Genomic DNA, 21,347 nt, shown 5'->3' with positions numbered 1-21,347 from the left:
TCTCTACACACAAGCAGCAGCAAAGCAACAACCCCCCTCCCCCACTGGCAAAAAAGCATCTGCACCCTCCACTGAGCACTCAAGCGCGCAGCAAAGCATCAATAAAGACACAGACTTGCAGTACCCCAAAGACTACTCGTTCGCCTGGTAGTTCAACATACCCCAGGCTCTCGCACTGTCTCTAATAAGGGAAAAAGAGGTCTCCCCATATCAATGTGTTGGGCACAGGACAAATCCTCTGCAGTTTTCACAGCAAGGAACTTAAAGCTACTCTCCCTTTCACTGCTGACCTCTCAATAAGGACTGGTGCATGTTCTAACTTGCTCTTCCTGAGTCTACATTCAGTTCCTTGGGATTGCTGACAATGAGTGCAAGGTGGTTGTTCCACCACTCAACCAACCAATCTATCTCACTCCTGTATGCATCCTCGTCATCATCTGAGATTCTACCAACCACAGTAGTGTCAGCTGTGAGTTTATAAATGGCCTGTGAGCTACGCTTCGACACAAAGTCAAGAGTGAAGTAGAACGTTAGGCTAAGCATGCATTTTTGAGCAGCAAATCTTTGACTGTCATGAGGAGGCAATAGTATTATTGACCTGTACTAACTGGTCTTCCAATAAGAAAGTCAAGGCTCTAGTTGCAAGAGGAGGTGCACATGCCTCAGTGGTGAATACTGAGTGGATGATTGTATTGAATGCCAAGCTGTAGTCGATAAACTGGAGTCCTCCTTCCCTTTCTCCTATGGTCCTCTCTTCTCCTATCAGATTCTTTTTTCTCCAGCCCTTGACCTTTCCCACCCACCTGACTTCACCTATCACCTTCCAGCTAGTCTCTCTCCTTTCCACCCCACTTACTAACAAAATGTTGGCATTTTCCCACTTCCTTCTCAGTCCTGAAGAAGTATCTTGGCCCAAAATGTCGACTGTTTACTCTTTTTCCATAAGGTGCTACCTGACTTGCTGAGCTCCTCCAGCATTCTGTGTGCGTTGCTTTGGATTTCCAGCTGTTATGCCCGCAGCCCCCTCCTTTGTGAGAAACGCAAGAGCACTGGTGGGGGGGGGGGGGGGGGGGGGAGGTCAGTGGACCCAGGAAATGGGAGAGAGACGTGCAGGATGCCTCGTTCCCCGGCGATGCAAAACTTGGAGACACATTTGTGGATTGGGGACTAGGCTACGTGCAAGCCCTGGGGCAAAGTGGGCTGGTTGAGAGAGAGATTGCATCACCCCCAACCTGATTGACATCTACTACCCTGCGAGTCAAGATAAAAGAGGGGCTGTAGAGACGGCCCCTCAGATGCACCAGAAGACACGCTAGCGATCCCGTAATAGCGGGCAGCCATTTGAAGGAAGCCACGTGCGTTCGGTTCCCCTTGCCTGGGAGCCAGTGGCGGGTACCACAGAAACGATTTTCTTGAACTAACAACGGGGAACCAACTCCCCCGACTCAACGGATTGACCTCATCAAAAGACCCGGGCAAGTTTCTTTTCTCACAAATCTCTCTCTCTCCAACAAGTGAAAACCCAGCGGTCCCCAAAGGCTGAAGCCTGCAGGAACTGAGTGACTTTTATATTTCCATCGGACAATATATTATCCCCTAGACAATGACAGAGCTATTTCTTATTGATGATTATTACTATACCCGCGCTTTTAGATTGAGTATTGACGACGTATATTATCTGAATGTTTGTATTAACCTTATTTTTGTGCCCCTTTATAAATAAAGACTTTTAAAAATAGTACCATCAGACTTCAACGGACCTCTCTATCTTTGCTGGTAAGTGACCGAGTTACGGGGTATGTAACACAGCATCTACAGACTTCCTCATTTTTGAGCCTAACATATGTTTTGATGTTGTCTAGGTGCTCCAAAAGCAGAGTGGAGAGTCTGCTGTAGACCTGTTGCAATAGTAGGCAAATTTCAGCTGGTCCAGCCCTTGCTCAAGCAGGAGTTAATCTAGCCATAAACAAATTCTCAGAGTACCTCATTATGGTAGATGTGAGTGCTACTGGCCGTTAGTCTTCAAAGCAGCTCACTCTGCTCTTCTTGGACACCAAACTGATTGCTACCCGTTTGAAGCAGATGGGAACCCAAGAATACACTAGTGAACAGTTGAAGATGTTCTTGAACACTCCAACCAGTTGGTCAGCACAGGTTTTCAATACCCAGCCAGGGACACTGTTGGGGTCTCACGCCTTGCAAAGATTTACCCTCTTGAAGGATAGTGGTACATGGGAAATTGGGTGAGTGTTCAGTTACTGTTAGTTTCTGAAGATTTATTTACTTCAGATTCCTCTAATCACAACAGATCCCCATTAAGAACGTCAAAAACTTTCAAAACATTAAAAATTAATCTTACTACTGAAAATCTTTAAATTCTATCAAAATTTGCTTTTAAAAATCTAAAAACATAAACTGAATATTGTAAACCAAAAGGCAAAATACCTCTCTTCGTTAAACTATTCCTCTCCACACATAGGAAATGAGTCACCATACTGACCACACATCTTACATGGTACAGATTGAATGGGTCGATGTCCTAGCTTGTCTGTAGGAAGCTGAAAAGATTTGTTCCCACCAGAGAACTCCACGATCGGTGCCTGGGTATGGTCTGAATAACATGGCAAATAACTTTCAGGAAGTTTGGGACTTAATACATTACCCAAATTATTGAGAGTTATGTGTGGAAAACCTGGCAGTTTCTCTTATCACTCAACTCCAGCCTTTGTATCTCCACACTCTCCAGAACTGAAATCCCTCTTGTTGCTGCTCTGATCGCATCTGTTACACATTTATTTACCTTTACTGTTTCTCTGTCCTTTCATGGAGGCCTTGTTACACAAAGCATGCAGTTTTCTTTCGTGTTTGGCTTTCAGTTATGTTCTTCATAATGGGGCTACTACATTATACATTATGAACTTTTATCTTTTTCTAGTGCTATTTCATACTTCAGCATGCCAAAAAAGTAATGTTTTGGAGGATAATTTTCTATTTGCCCTGCTGGTGCTTCCTCACAGTTTCTGACTAATCCTGTGGATTTTCTCTTCCCATTCCTCTAACCTGATTCATACTATACATGGCAAACAACTGTAGAAAACTGGCTTTCAATTGCATTTAAAATATATCCCAATCGATTCATTTAATCACTAAACATTATCCTTTGAATGCTGTATGAATAACTTGCATTGCTCAGTATACAGTCAGACCCATTATGCAGACTTTGACATCTTAATTTGGAAGTACTTTGACAAATGAAAAACCACGAATTGCTAAACTCGTTACAGTATTGAAGGTTATAATAAAATAAAATGATTATAAAAAATGAGTTTAGCCATTTTTGGTTGGTTCCTCCCCCACCCCCACACCCCAGCATGTATATTACGTTTATTGTATAATTGAGCATCCTGAGTAGCAAGAGCCCAGTGCAGTGTACTCCCAATAAGATTTCAGCCTTCGGGGGAATTCAGTCTTGAAGTGCAGCTGTATGCGGATTAAATTTAAAGGGATAAATTACTGAACTGCTGTGCTTGAATTTCCGAAGTGTAATACTTCAATTAACGAAACAGCTGAAGCCCATGACATGCAATATCTCCATGATGAGGGAGGTCCTGGATGCATTTTCTGTTACCATATTATCTTGTGTAAAGGAGGGGTCCCTAACTAATTGGGTTAGGTCAAATTTCTGAGGCTAATTCACGTCCCACCACCTCACAGGAATGAGCTGTGTTTCTGGAATGCACACAGCAAAAAGGGAATTCATAACCATCTCCTAAGTTGCAAAGTCATGATGATTTGAAGAGCATGTAATTAACTGTGACAATGACTTTTTGGAGGTAACAGCACTACTATAGTCAAAGTGGAAGTTAAACATAGGAAATTGGTAATAATATTACTGCATTAGTTATAGGAGGAGATAGACACTTTAGAGCAAGAGTGCTGAATATCAAGTTGCCCAACTATCAAAGTGAGAGGTACAATAACCTGAATGACAAAAATAAAAAAAAGACCAAAAGGAAGGAAACAGAAATTGAGATTTACTTGGAATTGATGATGTTATAAACCATTTCAGGCTATAAATACAAAGTACTGCAGTTACACTGCTGATCAGGAAGTATCCATGAAGAGAGAAAAAGAGTTACCATTTCAGATTGGTGATTTTTTTCGTCATAACTTCTCCATCAAAGCTACTTGATTTGCTGAATATTGTCAAAATTTTGCTTAATCGATTGAGAGACGGATTCAAGAGTTGAGACTCAATCGTTGTACTGTAAAGTTGTTTCTCAGCATCATACACTAAATGAATGGGGAAGAGTGACTGTCCGCTGTTGACATCATCTGGGAGGCAAATGCTCACTCATAAGTAATTGTGGTGAATCTTGTGAGAGATTCCCCTTGTAGGATTGACTGACTTCATATCAGCAAGGACATAGGGAGGGATAGTGAGTGGAATTGGTCTGATTGCACCCAGAGATTCCAAAGGAAAGTATTAGGGATAAAATTGGCTGGAGGAACAATTTTTCTGAGGGAATTTTGGTTACCAAGGAAGAATGGACAAGTAAAAGTGATACTTATGTTAATTATTCACTTTATATCAGTAGTGTTTTTTCTTCTAACAGAATCTGTACAAATATACACCATGACTGGTATTACCTTTGTAAAACCTTCTGTATGATGTCCAGATGACGTTTGTTTAACCATTGCACACCACCTACGACCAGGACTGTCTGATCATTGTTTTCTAAGGGATGCGACCTAAAAACAGGAAGACATAAGGCAATCAAATTAACTGGATTAATTTTCTTATCTGCTAAAAATTAAGTTTATAGTTCTGCAATGGGCAGACGGGGCTCATCAGCCATGGTTGGCAGCTCATCTAGGTAAAGGAAAACAATGATCTCAAACCTCTGCTGACTTGCGGCTATACCCACTCATGGGGAAGGCTTAGGGAGTAAACTCCGAGGGAAAAATCCAGCACTGGAGTCCCTAAGGTGGTCCTACATTGAGTTCAATGCTGACTGGCAAATCCTGCCACACTTCTGGTACCAATCAGTATTGGTTTCTGCCTTTCCTTTGGGTTCATAAGATGCGTTGAGAGATGGTGCTTGCTATATAGGCAACATGCTTGCTCTGTATGTCTTACTGCCCAGGCTTGCATATCTAGATAGCTAGGACACAATAATCCGTGGTCAACTCTGACCGACGGAGGTCTGAGTTCTGATTTACCAAAACTTTCATAACAATTTCAAAGTCAAGGCAATAACATTTTTTTGCTCTGTTATTACTTATGTAGTTGAATTTGTCCTCCTAGAAGACCACAGCCTTATCGTGGTTGGAGGCTTGAATGCTTCAAAGACCCGGAGAGCTACAATGGCTGGAATCAGGGCTTTATGCTTTGTTTCTTGGTAGGGTCACCCATGCCAAGCGGGTCAAAGAGTAAAGGCCTGACCAAGAGTGGTCCACTGGTCCTCCAGGTTCAGGGGTTCAAACTAGAGCTAACAACCTTGACTGGTCAAACAAAACTTACAGAAATAGTAATGAAGAATCCTTCTGCCTCTGTGTGTGATAGTTTTTCTGAGCCTCCACCCGAGACTTGCATGACCGACAGTAGTAAAAACTGAGAGGAATCTACTGGCATGATGAAAGAAGCCCTGAACACCACCAGACAGAGAGATGGAGGACCTTCATTGCTGCCCTATATGCCAGTGGCATAGGTTTGGCATTGTAAAGGTTTGGTGCTGGATAGCTTAATACAGATTTGGAGAGACCTACAAGTTGTCAGTTCCGGTGGAGTTAATTGGTGAGAATTTGGGTATCAGTTAAGGAAAAATAAAGTTTATATGGAGGGATATGGGCCAGGTGCAGGTCAGTGGGACTAGGCAGAAAAATGGTTCGGCACAGCCAAGAAGGGCCGAAGGGCCTGTTTCTGTGCTGTAATGTTCTATGGTATAACAGAAATAGTTGGTAATACTCAGCAGATCAAATACTATCTCTGGAGAGTGAAAGAAACTTAATGTTCCAAAGGATGATCTTTCATCAGATGAGTTTTGATGAAAGGTTATTAACTTTAAACATTTATTATGCTTCTCTTTCCATGGCTTGCTTAGTATTATGGGCATGTTTATGTTTATGCTTCAGATTTCAGTGTATGCAGTTTTTTTTTTGCATTTTTATCAACAAGGCAATGAAACACAATTTGATAGAATGGCCAGATGTCACTCAGTGAAAAATCGCCAGTTGGTTGAGGTATAATATGATTGTTGGCACCTCTGATTGTTTTTCTTAAGCACGTCATTTCTGCAGGAATGGAGGAAACATGGAAAACAAATGCAGATTTCTCAGCCAACGACACTAGAATTTCATTTTCAAACAACGACTGAGCTGCATTGGTTCTCCAAATTCCAATATAAACAAAAGAAATTCCACAGATGATGGAACTCTAGAGCAACACACACACAATGCTGGATGGATTCAACAAGTCGGGAAGCATCTACGGAGGAGAATAAACAGTTACCATTTTGAGCAGAGATCCTTCATTGGACCGGAAAGGACTGAAAAATGCTGCCTGATGTGCTGAGTTCCTCCAGCATTTTGTGTGTTGCTCTAACTTCCACTGACAACTTTTAACGTTAACTTTATTAATTCATTTGAATGATTTTAGTTTGTATTGCACAAATGCATCAAAATGAAACAATTTTGACTTTAAAAAAATTTAATGGGTGTTCCGATAAGTGTACTTGAAACACCCAAATTTTAGAAATACTTTGAAATGTACTCAAGTTGTGTAGAAAACCACTAATAAAATCTCCTATTTTTTTTTGCTTTATTACTTTTATATTGGTGTAATTGTTCCAAGCTGTTCAATAAGTATAGCCGTTTAGAGTTAAGGTGCAATACAAACCAGAGCTGCTCTGATTGAATTGTTACAAGGTAACTGGAAAATTCCCTCAAAATTTTTGCCCACGCAAGAAGTCGGTGCATTTCAAATAAGGTGAAGTTTTATCAAGCATCATACCTTTGAATGAGTTGCTCCAAAGCCTTTTCAAATGTTGGTCTCTGATCTAAACTCAGCCAGAACTGAGGATAGTACACATAACTAGTGAATGACTGCCCTCCATTTAAATTGTAATAGAATTTACTGTCATGAGCTTTGTCCCACTCCTGAAGAGTTTCATTCACTTCTTCCATAAGGTAGTACATCATTCCCCTATTGGTTGAATCTCCAATAAAAAGAACCTTATTGATAAAAAAAAGAAAAATGTATTAAACACAATATTATCAAATAATTTTGCATATAACCTAGGAAGTAACTTAATATAAACATTTGGGGTGTATGGGGCATCCGGAGTGGGTACCACCTCTAGTGAAGGGGCTTGTTGAGTCCATTCTGGGGTAGCTCACTCACCTTTGATCCTCACTGGACACTCAGCTCTCACCTGTGGCTTCAAGTAGCTGTTTGCATACAACAGCAGCCACACCCCGGTACACTGCTTCGACAGGCGGGCTAAACAAGGTGAGGGTAGCTGGCGGCCTCATCCTGGTGAGATAGGGACGTGCCTGTCCCAGCATGCAAAATCAGCTCCAGTGGACTGGGCGGGTGAGATCTACAGTGAGATCCAATGGCCAGGAAAGTGGTACTGCAACACTCCGTGGAGAGCGAGGGGCACGACAAGGCACATTAACAAATTACGGTTATCCACTGCAACCAAGGAAGACCCCAGTTTGTGATGTTTCTCCATACCTCTGGACCTGGAACTCTGAGGTTGAGAGAGTGGAACTGCTCCAGTGCAGCAGCTTTTCCACTTTTAAGAACTCTCCCGCACAGATTTCCTGTGATCATCAGATGTGATAGATAAACACCACCATACAACCTAACATTCAAAGACATTTTAAAAAAAACTCACAAACAGGTTCAAGAACAAAATTCTGCAACCTAGATGCACTTAAGTAGAAAATGAAAATGTTTGTCATTTAGGATTTAAAACAAGAAATACTGGGACATCTTCTGTAGATTAGACAATGTTTCTGAGAAAGAAATAATGATTAATTCCAATTCTCTCCCAAAAGATCCTGCCCAATACTATAGCTACTTACAGCACTTCAGATTTTCAGCATCTTTATCATTTGATTTTAATATTGTTTGTTATTTTAACTGGTTTTAATTCTATTTGGTCTGTGTCATACCAAAATTTTGTTTCAAATATAGACCATTTTGGATACCACATCCTGCTAAATTTTTGCTTCATTAAGAAGTGTGTTATTCTTTATGAAAATATTCACCTGAATGATTTAGAAGACTTGGCCAGCTATCTACGTCATTACTCAAACGTGGGGTATGAGAGGCTGGAGGACTTGGATTCATTTCATTAGAAACATCAATTCATGGACATTTTTATATTTCATTGGCTTTAATTAATATTCAGAAAACATACTTATTTCCACTTTCTAGAAGATAGATGAAGGGTTATCTCAAAATCCGACTGTAACTCCGTTGCTTCCTGTATGTTCTCCTGTGACTGTGTGAGCTTCCTCCCACAGTCCAAAGACATAATGGTTGGTATGCTAATCGGTCACTGTAAATTGTCCCATGATTAGACTAGGATTATATCAGGGGATTGCTGGGTGGCATAGCTCAAAGTGCCAGAAGGGGCTACTCCACGCTGTACCTCAGTTAAAAAAAAAATAAATCAAATCTACTGGGACAAACATACTTTGTGTGCAAATATTCCAAGATGTTCCAGGAGTTTGTCAGAATTTTGTAATTATTTTAACTAAGCAGCTGCAACATTTTGTCAATAAATGTAATCTGTTTTCAATGTGGAACTTGTGTAAAGCCACTAGCTTAATTCACTGATAATATTTTAAGATGACAATAATTTCAAGATGTGTTGTGTCTACATACCATTTTGTATGATTAATTAAACCTGTTTTTCTTAGTAAGTTAGGTCATCATTAAACAAGTCTCTAATTTGACCCTTTAATAACAATACATCATTTCTATAATATGGTGTCTCAAACTGAGTGCAACACACGAGACAAAATATGACCATGAGTTGCTCAGCATAGATTTATGTGAAATGACTAGATCACAACTACAAATGCAATATTCATGCTGAAGAGTGGCACTGGAGTTATTCAAGGAACAACAAGATGCAGAAAGAGATCTGGCAATCCTCTGCAGACTGAATATTAAATCACTGGAGTACTGTGCCCATGTACACCCATTCTTCCACAGTGCATTGCTTCAAAGGATGATAGAGGATGAAGCCCTCATTACATTTAGAAAGTTCCTTGATGCATATATAAAGAGCCAAAACCTATGGGGCTATAAACTTAATGGTGGAAGGGGATATGAGTCTCCATATCTCTTTTCTGACTGGAAGCATCATGATGACCAAAATAGCTCATATCTGTTTAATTCATTTTCTACAGTCTTACCTTTTGTTAAGTAAAAAAGTGTGATTGGATTGAGCAAGTGATCCCTGCCTGCGATCTGACTGACAGTAATCTGACTGAAGCTGCTGCACCTATAGAGGAAGGCAACTTCAAGAATATCTGCATTGCTTCTCTGACCCCTCATTTCTCACTTACTGCAGGTCCATTGTGCCCGGGAGAATCAAGCTAATCACTGTTTTACCTCCACACAGATAGTTGGGCCCTCAAAGGGATTAGAGTGAAGCTGGATTGCTTTCATCCCCAATTCTCTTTAAGCCTTGCCGCTTTATGACTTCTACATCTTTCAGGCGTAAAGCTTTTAAAACATGTTTTTGGTGGCTATTAAATATGAATTTTCATCAACTAAGAGAGGGACCTTCAGTCCCTTCTTTATCTCTTCATCATATAACTGGTTTATTCCCTTAAAAAACATATTAACAAAATATAATGTAAAATATTTCTGCAAGGATTTTGCAGTCTTCACCTCCTGAAGTATTGACAGATAAATTGATGTTAGTTGCTCTTTGGATGTAGGTGTTGGTAGAAGATGTTATAATCTTGGATTAATGTAATGAAAGATTTGTTTCCATTAACAATGGAGTTCATCATTTCCTACATTTTAGCGCTTTATTAAACATTTGAAAATAATCCATGGATTAATGTCTGTTATTCTGAATGGGAAAACAGACTTTGTTTATCTCAAAGCAACACACACAAAGCTGGTGGAACTCAGCAGCCCAGGCAGCATCTATGGAAAAGAGTAAACAGTTGACATTTTACCAGGACTGGAAAGGAAGGGGAGAAGTCAGAGTAAGAAGGTGGGGGGAGGGCAGGAAGTACAAGGTGGCAGGTGATAGGTGAAACCAGGAGAGGGGGAGGGGTGAAGTAAAGTGTTGGAAAGTTGATTGCTGAGACCTTTTCGCTGACTACTTGCTTCCATAGATGGCGCCTGGTCTGCTGAGTTCCTCCTGCATTTTGTATGTGTTGCTTGGATTTCCAGCATCTGCAGATTTTCTCGTTTGTGATTTGTTTATCTCTAGTTTTGATGATATTAAGGAAAATCATTGGAAGATATTTTCAGGGACATTTAAACACTGATGCACTGATTTAAAAAAGAGGATGCCAATTCTATATTGGTATGTCATATCTTCAAGTTCTGCAAAAATGTCTTTTGCAAATGAATAATTGCATAATTTTGTAGATTCCAACCTCTGAAGAAATAGGTCATAATTTGGATTAAGTTCATTTAGCCTCCTTAACAATAAGTAAATCAATTACAGTAAGTTATCCATGAAAGCAATTTTTATTTAATGACCAAGAATACTTGTAACAAATGTAGATAATGAACATGCAAAGTTGCCTGCTCAAAAGCATTCATGGAGAGAGAAACTTTCAATGGAAAACTCCTATAGTCATTGTCTTGCCTTCTTTAGAGCCGCATTGATATGTTGGGACCAGGTTAGATCCTCAGAGATTTTAACACCCAGGAACTTAAAATTGCTCACTCTCTCCACTTCTGATCCCTCTATGAAGATTGTTATGTATTCCTTCGTCTTCCCCTTCCTGAAGTCCACAAGCAGCTCTTTTGTCTTACTGACACTCAGCGCACGGTTGTTGCTGTAACACCACTCAACTAGCTGGTATATCTTGCTTCTGTACACCCTCTCATCTCCATCTGAGAATCTACCAGCAATGGTTGTGTCATCAGTAAATTTATAGATAGTATTTAAGCTATAACTAGCCACACCGTTTTGGGTTTAGAGAGAATAGAGCAGTGGCTAAGCACACACCCCTGATGTGCACCAGTGTTCATGGTCAGTGAGGAGGAGATGTTATCACCAATCCACGCAGATTATGGTCTTCCAGTTAGAAAGTTGGAATCCAGTTGCAGAGGGAGATAAAAAGGCCCAGGTTCTGTAACTTATCAATCGTGTTTGTGGGAAAGGTGGTGTTAAACACTGAGCTATAATCACGAACAGCATCCTGATATGGATGTTTGTGTTGTCCAGGTGGTCTCAGGCCATGTGAAGAGCCATTGAGATTGCATCTGCCGTTGATCTATTTGGTGATAGGCAAACTGCAGTGGGTCCAGGACCTTGCTGAGGCAGGAGTTCAGTCTAGCCATGACTAACTTCTCAAGACATTTCATCACCATACCTGGTTCTGTTGTACAGACCTGGGTCGCCATACTTAAATGCCGCAGATCTAGCCCTCAGCAAATGATGTACTTCCTGGTTCATTCACGGCTTTTAGTTTGGGAATGTAGAGCAAGTTTTCAGAGGCACACGCTCATTAAAACACAGGTTTTAATGAAGTTGGTGACAACTGCAGCATACTCATCCAGATTCGAAGATGAATCCCTGAATACAGTCTAGTCCTCCGATTCAAAGCAGTCCTGTAAGTGCTCCTGTGCTTCCCTTGTCCATACCTTCTTGGTCCTCACTACTGGTCCTGCAGTCTTCAGTCTCTGCCTGTACTCAGGGAGTGGAAATACAGCCAGGTGATCAGACTTTCTGAAGTGAGGGCATGGAATAGCACAGTAGGCATTCTTAATGACGGTGTAACAGTGGTCTAAGTGTGTAGTTTCCTCTGGTAGTACAAGTGTTTTGTTGATGGTAATTATTTAGTGATTATTTTCAGGATGAATTTCCTTATGTGATGTAATTCTTCATGATTCCAGTGTGGGCCTTAAGATTATGTAACAGTATTTTTTAAAAAGTTTAATACAACATAACCTGTTGCATATTGTTGCAACCAAATGTAATGCTTTGAAAGCTAGAAATTGGGCACTTCCCTAAATAAGCCAGGAACAGGCATGAAAGATTACTAAATATTAAATAATGAATCGAGAAGCAACCAGTTAGCTGCTTGTGCATTTTTAATAGTTTTAGTTTTCCACCTACTTTCTTGAAATACTGACATTGAAAAAATTATTTCCTCCTGGAAAGTACCAATCTGCTTCACTCATTTATCTCCAGGACAATATCCATGCACCATTGACCTACAGGACATGACTCTCAGAGTCTTGGGCTATATTATTTTTGAATATATTTTTGTAACAATATTCTCCAGCTATAATAAATATAGATGCCACACGTGGTGCTTGTCACTGATGATACAGTGTTTTGAACCTTGGTCCTAGAGGAATGGTGTTACATTTGGCTGTATTCATTGGTATTCATGTATGGCTGAATGACAATTAAACTTGAACTTGATCTTTAAATATTAAAAATGTACAAGTACTAATACATAGCACACTAACTGCATACATTTAAATTGCAAGAAATAGTAACTATATGTAAAGTGAATAAAATCAAGACTGAACTGATTCAAAATTTTGTGGTTCATTTGCCTTTTGATAAGCTTGAGTTATTGCTCTCTTGGAACAACAGTGCACTGCATTTGCAGAAATTCTAGTTTTCAACTCTACTTTCACTGTGGAAAAAGTCCATTCCTATTCAGTACTATAATTTGTACTAGTGGATGTACTTATTCAAGTACATGAAGAAATGTTATTTCAGTCCGGTTTAAATTTTCATTAATCTTTTATTCATTACACGTAGCAGTCATTTAGAGTTTATGTCATTTGATATATCTTGCAGTAAATGACTGTATAAAATTACTAATAGCAGTTAAAGTCACATGGAACAAGCCCTTACCTTCCTTCCACTCATACACCGCTGAAGCTGCCTTTTTGTTGGTGAAGGGTGTTGACAGCCGTCTGGCTGCCACCTTGCCTTCTGCCAGTCACAGGTCCGGTTGTCTGAACAGCTCAAACAAGGAACAAACCATTGCCCTGAGACAGTAAAACAAACGGCTCTGTTATTATGAGTTCTTAAGTATTAATCTGAATCATTTTGAGAGAGATTCTCTGAAAGAGGTTGTAGTATTGTAATTGCTGTAAATATATCTGCCCCAGTCACCAGTCTAGTGCCGTGGATTATCTGCAAGTGTCAACAGCAATGCCTCCAGGCGGCACCTATTCCCCAAAGACTTGTTTTCCAATATTGAGTTTTATCAGGGCTACTCATCTTCAGATCTCATTATAACTCTTGTCCAAGAAGAACTGAGGCGAGATGAGAACTATAGTCCCTAATATCACTGACCAAGTGAGCATTAAGGTGCCTCAGTAAAAGGGAAGCCAGTGGAGCCCATTGGGAAAATTTTCCAGATCAATTGAAATCTAGCCCATACTAAAGTTGCTGTGGTTCTTCGGTGCAGAACAAATGCAGCAGCCCAGGATGTCACTGAAGTAGTTTCACAGGGCAATGTGCTAAGCACGTTCCCTCAGCTTCTTCATGGAATTTCATGGTCAAAGTGGGTTTAATAAATATCCAATATTCAACTTCATTCACAACTCTGCAGATAAAGTAACTATGGCCTTAAACAGGTTGATTTGTATTGTTTGTGCTGTGCAGTGGCCACCTCAGAGTTGGTACACCTGCCTTAGACTTTCAATGGCACGGCCATCTATGAGGCACAACAGGAGGGTTATGAGACATTCTCCATTTATTTGGATGAGTGCAACATTCAACCTGCTCAATGCAACTTGGACAAAGAAATCCACTCTACTGGAAGTCCTTCCACCACCTCAAATATTCACTCCCTCCACTGAGGGCAGCTGGGCTACACTTCAGCAAATCTTGGCTTGATTACTTTGACTCTGCTCAGACAAAATGATATACAGCACGTAGTGGGCTGAGTTCAACAGAGCCGCGAGAACAACCGCATCCCACAGGCAGAGCTGAATGTACACTGGGTTCAAGTTAATTGGGAAACCAGTACATATTGGTCCAATTAAGCGGCTGCCCCAATTAACTGTCAACGTTTTAGGCCGAGACCCTTCGTCAGGACTGAAGAGGGAGGGGGCAGGTGGGGGAGGGTGGGAAGGAGAAGGCTGGTAGGTGCCGGGTGAGAAACCAGTATGGGGAAAGATCAAGGGTGGGGTTGGCGAAGCAGGGAGGGGATAGGTAGGAAAGGTGAAAAGGGAATGTAAGGGGAAAGCACTATGGGTAGTAGAAGGAGGCGGAACCATGAGGGAGGTGATAGGCAGCTGGAGGAAGAGGCAGAGTGAAACTGGGATGGGGAAGGGAGGGGCCAACTGTCAGTGACAAATATTACTGCTCTTTGAGAACACGAACACCCACAACTGACTCTACTTAAAAACTTCGCTGTAAGCATATGTAGTGTCTAACGGCTACGCAAGTTCACATGACTGATGCAAGGTGGAAACATCAGTCTCAGTGTCCTGAATAATCGCAAAGAATTCTGGCTGTTTTGTTCTTTAAGAGTTGTCCCAAATAAGTGGCTGTCCTGATAAACTGATGCCCAATTAACCAGAATCCACTGTATTATGTTCTGTTCTTGCTGCTGGGACAAAGTTCTGGGATCCTCTTTACCAACATAGTTTCAGCAAATTAATTAAAAAGTGAATTTCTCTGCATGATTTGCCAAACCTCCAAAAATATTTTCCCCTTACAAGTTACTGTGTTCGTGAATAAAGTAGGGTTGCTTAATCTCGATCCAGTTATCATAATAATGGTTTTCACTGAATTCAAGATTCAAGCACATTTATTAGCAAAGAATGTACAAATTATACAACCTTGAGATTTGCTTGCTCACCAGATACTTCTTAAAATGGTATGCCCCTTGCCACCACTTGTATTACTAAGTACATCTTGAATTCACCTTTTCAGACCTTTCATCATCCCAAGCATCTTCTCATTGGTGTTAGCAAGAACTTCTTCCCCCAGACACTCTGGAATTTCTGGCATATTGCTAGTGTCTTCTGTTGTGGAGACTTACACAAAATACTTATTTAGCTCATCCACCATTTCTTTGTCCCCCATTTGACACTTTATCAGGACTGGTGAAGGGTCTCGGAGTGAAACGTTAACTGTTTACTGTTTTCCAAAGATGCTACCTGGCCTGCCGAGTTCCTCCAGAATTTTGTGTGTATTATTACCTCTCCAATGTTATTTTCCAGTGGTCCCACATCTACTCTCACCTCACGTTTGCTCTTTAGACATTTGTAAAAACTTTTACTATCCACTTTTATAATATTGGCCAGCTTAACTTTTCTCTCCCTATAGATTTTTTAGTGGCCTTTTGTTGGTTTTATAAGCTTCCCAATCCTTTAACTTCACATTAATTTTTGCTCCATTATGTGCCCTCTCTTTGGCTTTTATGCTGTCTTTAACTTCCATTGTTACCCATGGTTGCCTTATCCTCCCTTTAGAATACTTCTTCACCTTTGGGATATATCTATTTTTTTGCTTTCCGAATTGTCCCAAGAAACTTTAGCCATCATCCCTGCTCGTATCCCCTTCCAATCAACTTTGACCAGCTCCTCTTTCACGCCTCTGTAATTCCCTTTACTCTATTGTAATACCGATACATCTGACTTTATCTTTTCACTCTCAAACTGTAGGGTGAATTCTATTATGTTATGATCACTACTTCCTAAGGGTTCTTTTACCTTAAGCTTACTAATGAAATTGATTTCATTACACAACATCCAGTCCAGAATTAACTTTCCTCTAGTGGGCTCAACCACAAACACATCTAAAAAGTCATCTTATAGGCATTCTACAGATTCCCTTTCTTGGGATTAAGCACCAACCTGATTTTCCCAATTTACCTGCATTTTGAAATCCTCCATGACTATTATAACATTACTCTTTTTACATGACTTTTTTATTGCTCACTGTAATTTATATATCACATCCTGGTTACTATTCAGGAGGCCTGTATGTAACTCCTATTAGGATCAGGGTTTTTTTTACCCTTGCGGTTTCTTAACTCTGTCCACAAGGATTCTACAACTTCCAATGCAATTCACCTCTTTCTAAAGATTTGATTTCATTTTTTTTTACCAACAGGGCCTCCCCCAACTTCTGCCTGATCTTTCGATTCTATGTGGATGTTAAGCTCTCAACTATAATCTTCTTTCAGCCACGATTCATGGATGCCCACAGCACTGTACCTGCCAATCTCTAATTGCACTACAAGATCATTACCTTATTCCATATACTGTCTGAATTCAAATATTATACCTCCCCTTCCTGTATTTATCACCCTTTTCGATTTTGTCCCCAAGTTATACTTCAACCAATACCACTGACTGTAATTTTGCCCTATCATCTGCCTGTATATCAATTAACCCATCCTCAGCCCTGTTATTCCAGTCTCCTTTCCCCTGCAAAATCTGAAATACTGCTCCCTGTACCAATTCCCAGCCACACATTAATCTGCCAAATTCTTACCCTCACTGGTGAGTGGCACAGGCAGCAATCTAGAGATTACTACCCTGGAGGTCCTGCTTTCTGGCTTTCTACCTTACTCCCTATATTCTCTCTTCAGGACCTCCACCCATTTACCTGTGTCGTTGGTACCAATTTGTACTTGACTTCTGGTTGTTCATGTTCCCCCCCCCCCCCCCCTTAGAATACTGTGGGGACCTGATCTGAGACATCCCTGACCCTGGCACTTTGGAGGCAAAATACCATCTGGGTGTCTTTATCACATGCACAGAATCTCCTGTCTGCTCCCCTAACTATGGATTACTGTACTTCTCCTCCCTTCCCTCTGAGCCACAGGGGCAGACTGAGTCCAGAGACCCACTCGCTGCAGCTTCTCCCTGGTAGGTTGTTACCCTCTCTGCCCCAGCAGTATCCTTATTACTGAGGGGAACAGCCATGGGGTACTCTTCACTGGCTGCCTATTTGCTGTCCTCCTCCTGACAGCCCCCCAGGTACCTACCTCCTGGTGACTATTTCCCTGTACATCCAATCTATCACCTCCTTATTCTGGTCATCCAGCTGCAACTCTGGTTCTCTAAGAATCTATAGCTCAGTGCACTTCGTACAGATGTAATTATCAGTTAGACTGAAGGTCTCCCAAAGTTCCCACATCTCACACAAGGAACATACCACTAACTTGAGACCCATTCTCAGCATCCCAGCAGGAAAAAAACAGAAACCGTTGCCTGTGCTTGCCGAAGCCTATTCTCGCCCAATCCTGTTGAGCCAAAGCCAGACCACTCTAACACCACTGCACTGCAACAATGCATGGTATATATATTCCTGCAAAGGACAGATGTCCTCCAGGCACAGTTTAAAATATATATAGTCAGTTTATCGGTGCTTTACAGTGCAAGACTGGAGTTTCCTGCTGACTTCAATATTTTATGACAACCATCTTGACCACAGAGATGATTACCAACCTTTGGCATCCCCTGTTTTGCAGGTTTCAATCTGCCTCTGAACAACTGTTGAGAGGGAACCATTTGACACTGGCTGCAGGCCACAAGGTTTATCAGGCTGGATTATCAACCCACAGTCCTGCATGGAAATAAAGGATGATAACATTTTAGTTAATTCATTTTTAAAATTGCTAGTCTGACAGTTTAAACAGAAGTATGGAGCTTAAATAAGTTACTGCAGAGACCATGTACAGCTCATCATCCATACGTCCCACCTACAAATTGAGTCTCTTGTGTAGGTGGCATCCTAAAAGTAACAAGTTGTAACACTTAATTATTTGTGGATCCCATTCCTTGATTAAAATTTAACTGGATTTCTTCACAGCTAACACCCAGTGTCCTTCACCAACTCCAATAGTACCAAAGCAATGTGTCCTTCTGATGAATATTTGACCACTCCTGCTGAATATCTGACCATACCTTCAACCCCATATTCAATCCTGTATTTCACAAAGAAGAGAAAATCTGCAGATGCTGGAAATCAAAATAATACCGACAGAGAGCTGGAGGAATTCAGCAGGCTAGGCAGCATCTATGGAAAAGAATGAACAGTCCACGTTTTGGGCCAAGGCCCTTCATCAGTCCTGTTTACTCTTTTCCATAGATCCTAGCTGGCCTGCTGAGTTCCTCCAGCATTTTGTTTGTATTTCAAATACGTTCTCACTTTTTGAAAAAATCCTGTTATTGATTGCAGAGGAAGAGCTATTTTGAGCTATGCATTTAACATCTTGTTCAAGAATAGGATTACAAGAAATTTATGACAAGTTTTAGGAACTAAATTTATTAAAGTAATTGTTAGCATCATCAACTTTGCAGTGTTAAGGAGAAAATGATGATGCACGGTTAAATTGGATACATCAAATGGGCCTTCTTGGCGATCTAAATCATTATAAATTTTCCTTACTAGATAAATTTATTTGATCATTAATTGGTCAGCAAAATATATCTAAAACAACATTATAACATTGTTATATGAAATTACATAACAAAGAAATGACACACAACATATGCATTACCATATCATTGTACATACAGATCGCTGCGACAGCCATATGGAATAATGAACAGTGAACGGACACAGAGGGATTCAAAGAGATTTTCTGAAGACAGTTAATGGAATTGAAAGAAAACAAAGATGCTGATGCTGTGGAAATGTGGTGGGTGAATTAATGAACAAGTTGTAGAACTTGTGCCACAATTTTTCATTGGTCTTCATTGAGGAAATGTGCCTAAGATTTGAGAAGACCATGGGCTCATCTTTTATCTCAACCCCATCAAATGCTCTTAGTGATGACTTCAGGATAAATCCAGAATGCTAACTCTTGATGTATCTTTTAAGTTCAGGTTAATTTCACACAAAAATGACAAGGACTGCATATGCAAATTTTGTGACAATGTAGATCTGAACCATGTGAGAAGCTATAGGTGAGTATGGATCTGGAGTACAGGGGCAAAACTGATGATGCTGCATTTGAAATTAACCATTTAGAGCTTGGAAAGTAGATTTTGATAGAAGGGCGATTGAAGAGGAGAAATAAGGTGACATGGTTTGGAAGGGTAAGTCGTGCAATGTACTGATTTTTTTCAACCGTTTTTAATTGTTGAGAATGTAGCCATTTTTAACATAACTAGGATTTTTTAAGTCTCTAGTAGCCCTGGAGAAGCTGGTGGTGAGTTACCTTCTTAAAGCACTGCAGGCATTCTGGTAGAGGAACCTAATGTGGAGAAGACCAAGAAAATCATTGGGGACTTCAGGAAGGTGCAGATGAACCATTCCTCTCTGTGAATACATAGCTCCTCTGAGAGAGTTAAGTGCACCAAGTTCCTGGGAGTTCACATCATGAATGACCTCATCTGGTTCCTTATTATCACCTCCCTGAACAAGTAGGCACAGCAGCTCTTCCACTTCCTAAGGAGATTGAGGTAAGCAAGGCCCCACCCCACCCCACCCCCCCACCATCTTAACTAACTTTCATAGGAACACCACTAAGAATGTCCTGACAAGCAGCATCTCCATCTGGTATGGAAGCAGCCAAGCATTGGACCTGAAGTCCCTACAAAGGATAGTGAGAACGGCTGAGAGGATTGTAGGGGTCTCCCTAACCATCCAACAGGAACATTTATCAGGAGCACTGCATACATAGGGCCCCTTAGAATTATCAAGGATCCCACCACCCACCCAGTATCCGCTGACTTCTTACCATCAGGTAAGAGAGTCCGATGCATAAAAATAAGAACGGCCAGGATGAGGAACCGTTTCTTCCCTCAGGCTATTAGGCCTCTGAACTCCCTGTTGCATCACATTCGAAATATCACTAGTTAACCTGTTCTGTACCTTACAATATTCAATTCATGCACTTTACTTTGTTTACTTATGCAAAATTCATCTGTAGATTTTATCCTCACTTTCCTAAGTTGTCTTGTGTTGTATGTGGTACGTGTACTACTGTGCTTTACACTTTGGTTTGGAGAAACGTTGTCTTGCTTGACAGTAGTATATATGTATATACTTAAATGACAATAAACTTGACTACAGTACTGGTGCATAGAGTGTTCCAGCACAATGTCCCCATGATGAAGAAGAAAATGATAAAAATAGTACTCCAAAAACCTTGAGAGTGCTTGCATTGATAGGGTTAGGGCATGATGTGGAGAGGGAGGTTGAGCAAAGTAAAAAGAAAATGCCAAGTGGAGCTGAAGTGCAGGTCCATCAATCTTCACGACCTTGCAAAGCATCTTACCATTTCTCTACCGCGGCTGAAAATGGAGATTGTAGTCGCCGGGGATAAGAGGTTGCTCAGTGCAGAAACAGAAGGTAGACCTTGAAGGAGAAGAGGAAAGACGAGTTGATCCTGATAGAGGGATTGAAGGAATGGGGAGACATCATGACTTTGTTCATGAGAATGCAGGCATTTTAGTACGATAAAACATAGTGTGGCTTAGAGGTCTGAAATGATAGTTCAGTACTGTAACAAAAACTAAGAGGTTAGGTCAGATCAGGCACCATCAGAAAGATAAAGCTATCTTAATATTTCTGAATTTTGTTTTAATTTTAGCTTTCTGCATTAGCCATCAGTGTGTGGACATAAATTGCAAACAAAAACACACGGAACTCAGAATATTAAAACAAATGCGGGCAGACAGATGAAACACGATCAGATATTCTCACAAGAACAATAAATTATTGAAGGACATTTTTCTTGAAGAAATGAGACATTCATCTAACTGGTCCACGCCAGTGTACAGACAAGCCAAAATACTGCTGGCTTCATCATCTTCCATCTCTTAAATTTTTAAACATTGGTTACGTAGAAAAAAGACTAGACTTCTTTCTTTTGATCTAAGCAGGCTGTTTGCCAGTATAAATATTGATAGAAATGCAGCGTGTTTTTTTCTACTACTGTAGCTCAAAATATGATGCGACACTTCTAGCTGGAAAGATTTCAGTGGCAGTTCGGAATTTGTATTTGGCACAAGGCCTCTTCTGTTTAATGATATGTGGAGAGGTCAAACAAGATGAATCATACCGTGAATCAACTCTGTCAGACTGCAGTGTTCATTTAGAGCCCAGAGGACTGAGCTTACTACAGTTATTTGGAAGAATTACTCAAACTAACATGGACATCAGAAAGTTCCTACCTTGCAGCTTAAC

At 40.6% G+C, this 21,347-nt stretch overlaps 1 protein-coding gene across 1 annotated transcript in view; it reads right to left on the bottom strand.

Moving 5' to 3' along the window:
* cped1 (cadherin-like and PC-esterase domain containing 1) overlaps window positions 1–21,347 on the bottom strand; it is a 245,869-nt gene that overhangs the window by 35,380 nt on the left and 189,142 nt on the right. Inside the window, exons 16-19 of the mRNA XM_073059544.1 lie at window positions 17,657–17,774; window positions 13,092–13,228; window positions 7,013–7,233; window positions 4,651–4,752 (exon numbers count right to left, since the gene is read on the bottom strand). Coding sequence (XP_072915645.1) covers window positions 4,651–4,752; window positions 7,013–7,233; window positions 13,092–13,228; window positions 17,657–17,774 — 578 coding nt within the window. The remainder of the gene's footprint in view (window positions 1–4,650; window positions 4,753–7,012; window positions 7,234–13,091; window positions 13,229–17,656; window positions 17,775–21,347) is intronic.

This window comes from Hemitrygon akajei, chromosome 10, assembly GCF_048418815.1.
Source record: "Hemitrygon akajei chromosome 10, sHemAka1.3, whole genome shotgun sequence".
NCBI classification, from domain to species: Eukaryota; Metazoa; Chordata; class Chondrichthyes; order Myliobatiformes; family Dasyatidae; genus Hemitrygon; species Hemitrygon akajei.
The sequence above is the reverse complement of the archived record's forward strand: the minus strand, read 5'-3'. Positions and strand labels throughout refer to the sequence as shown.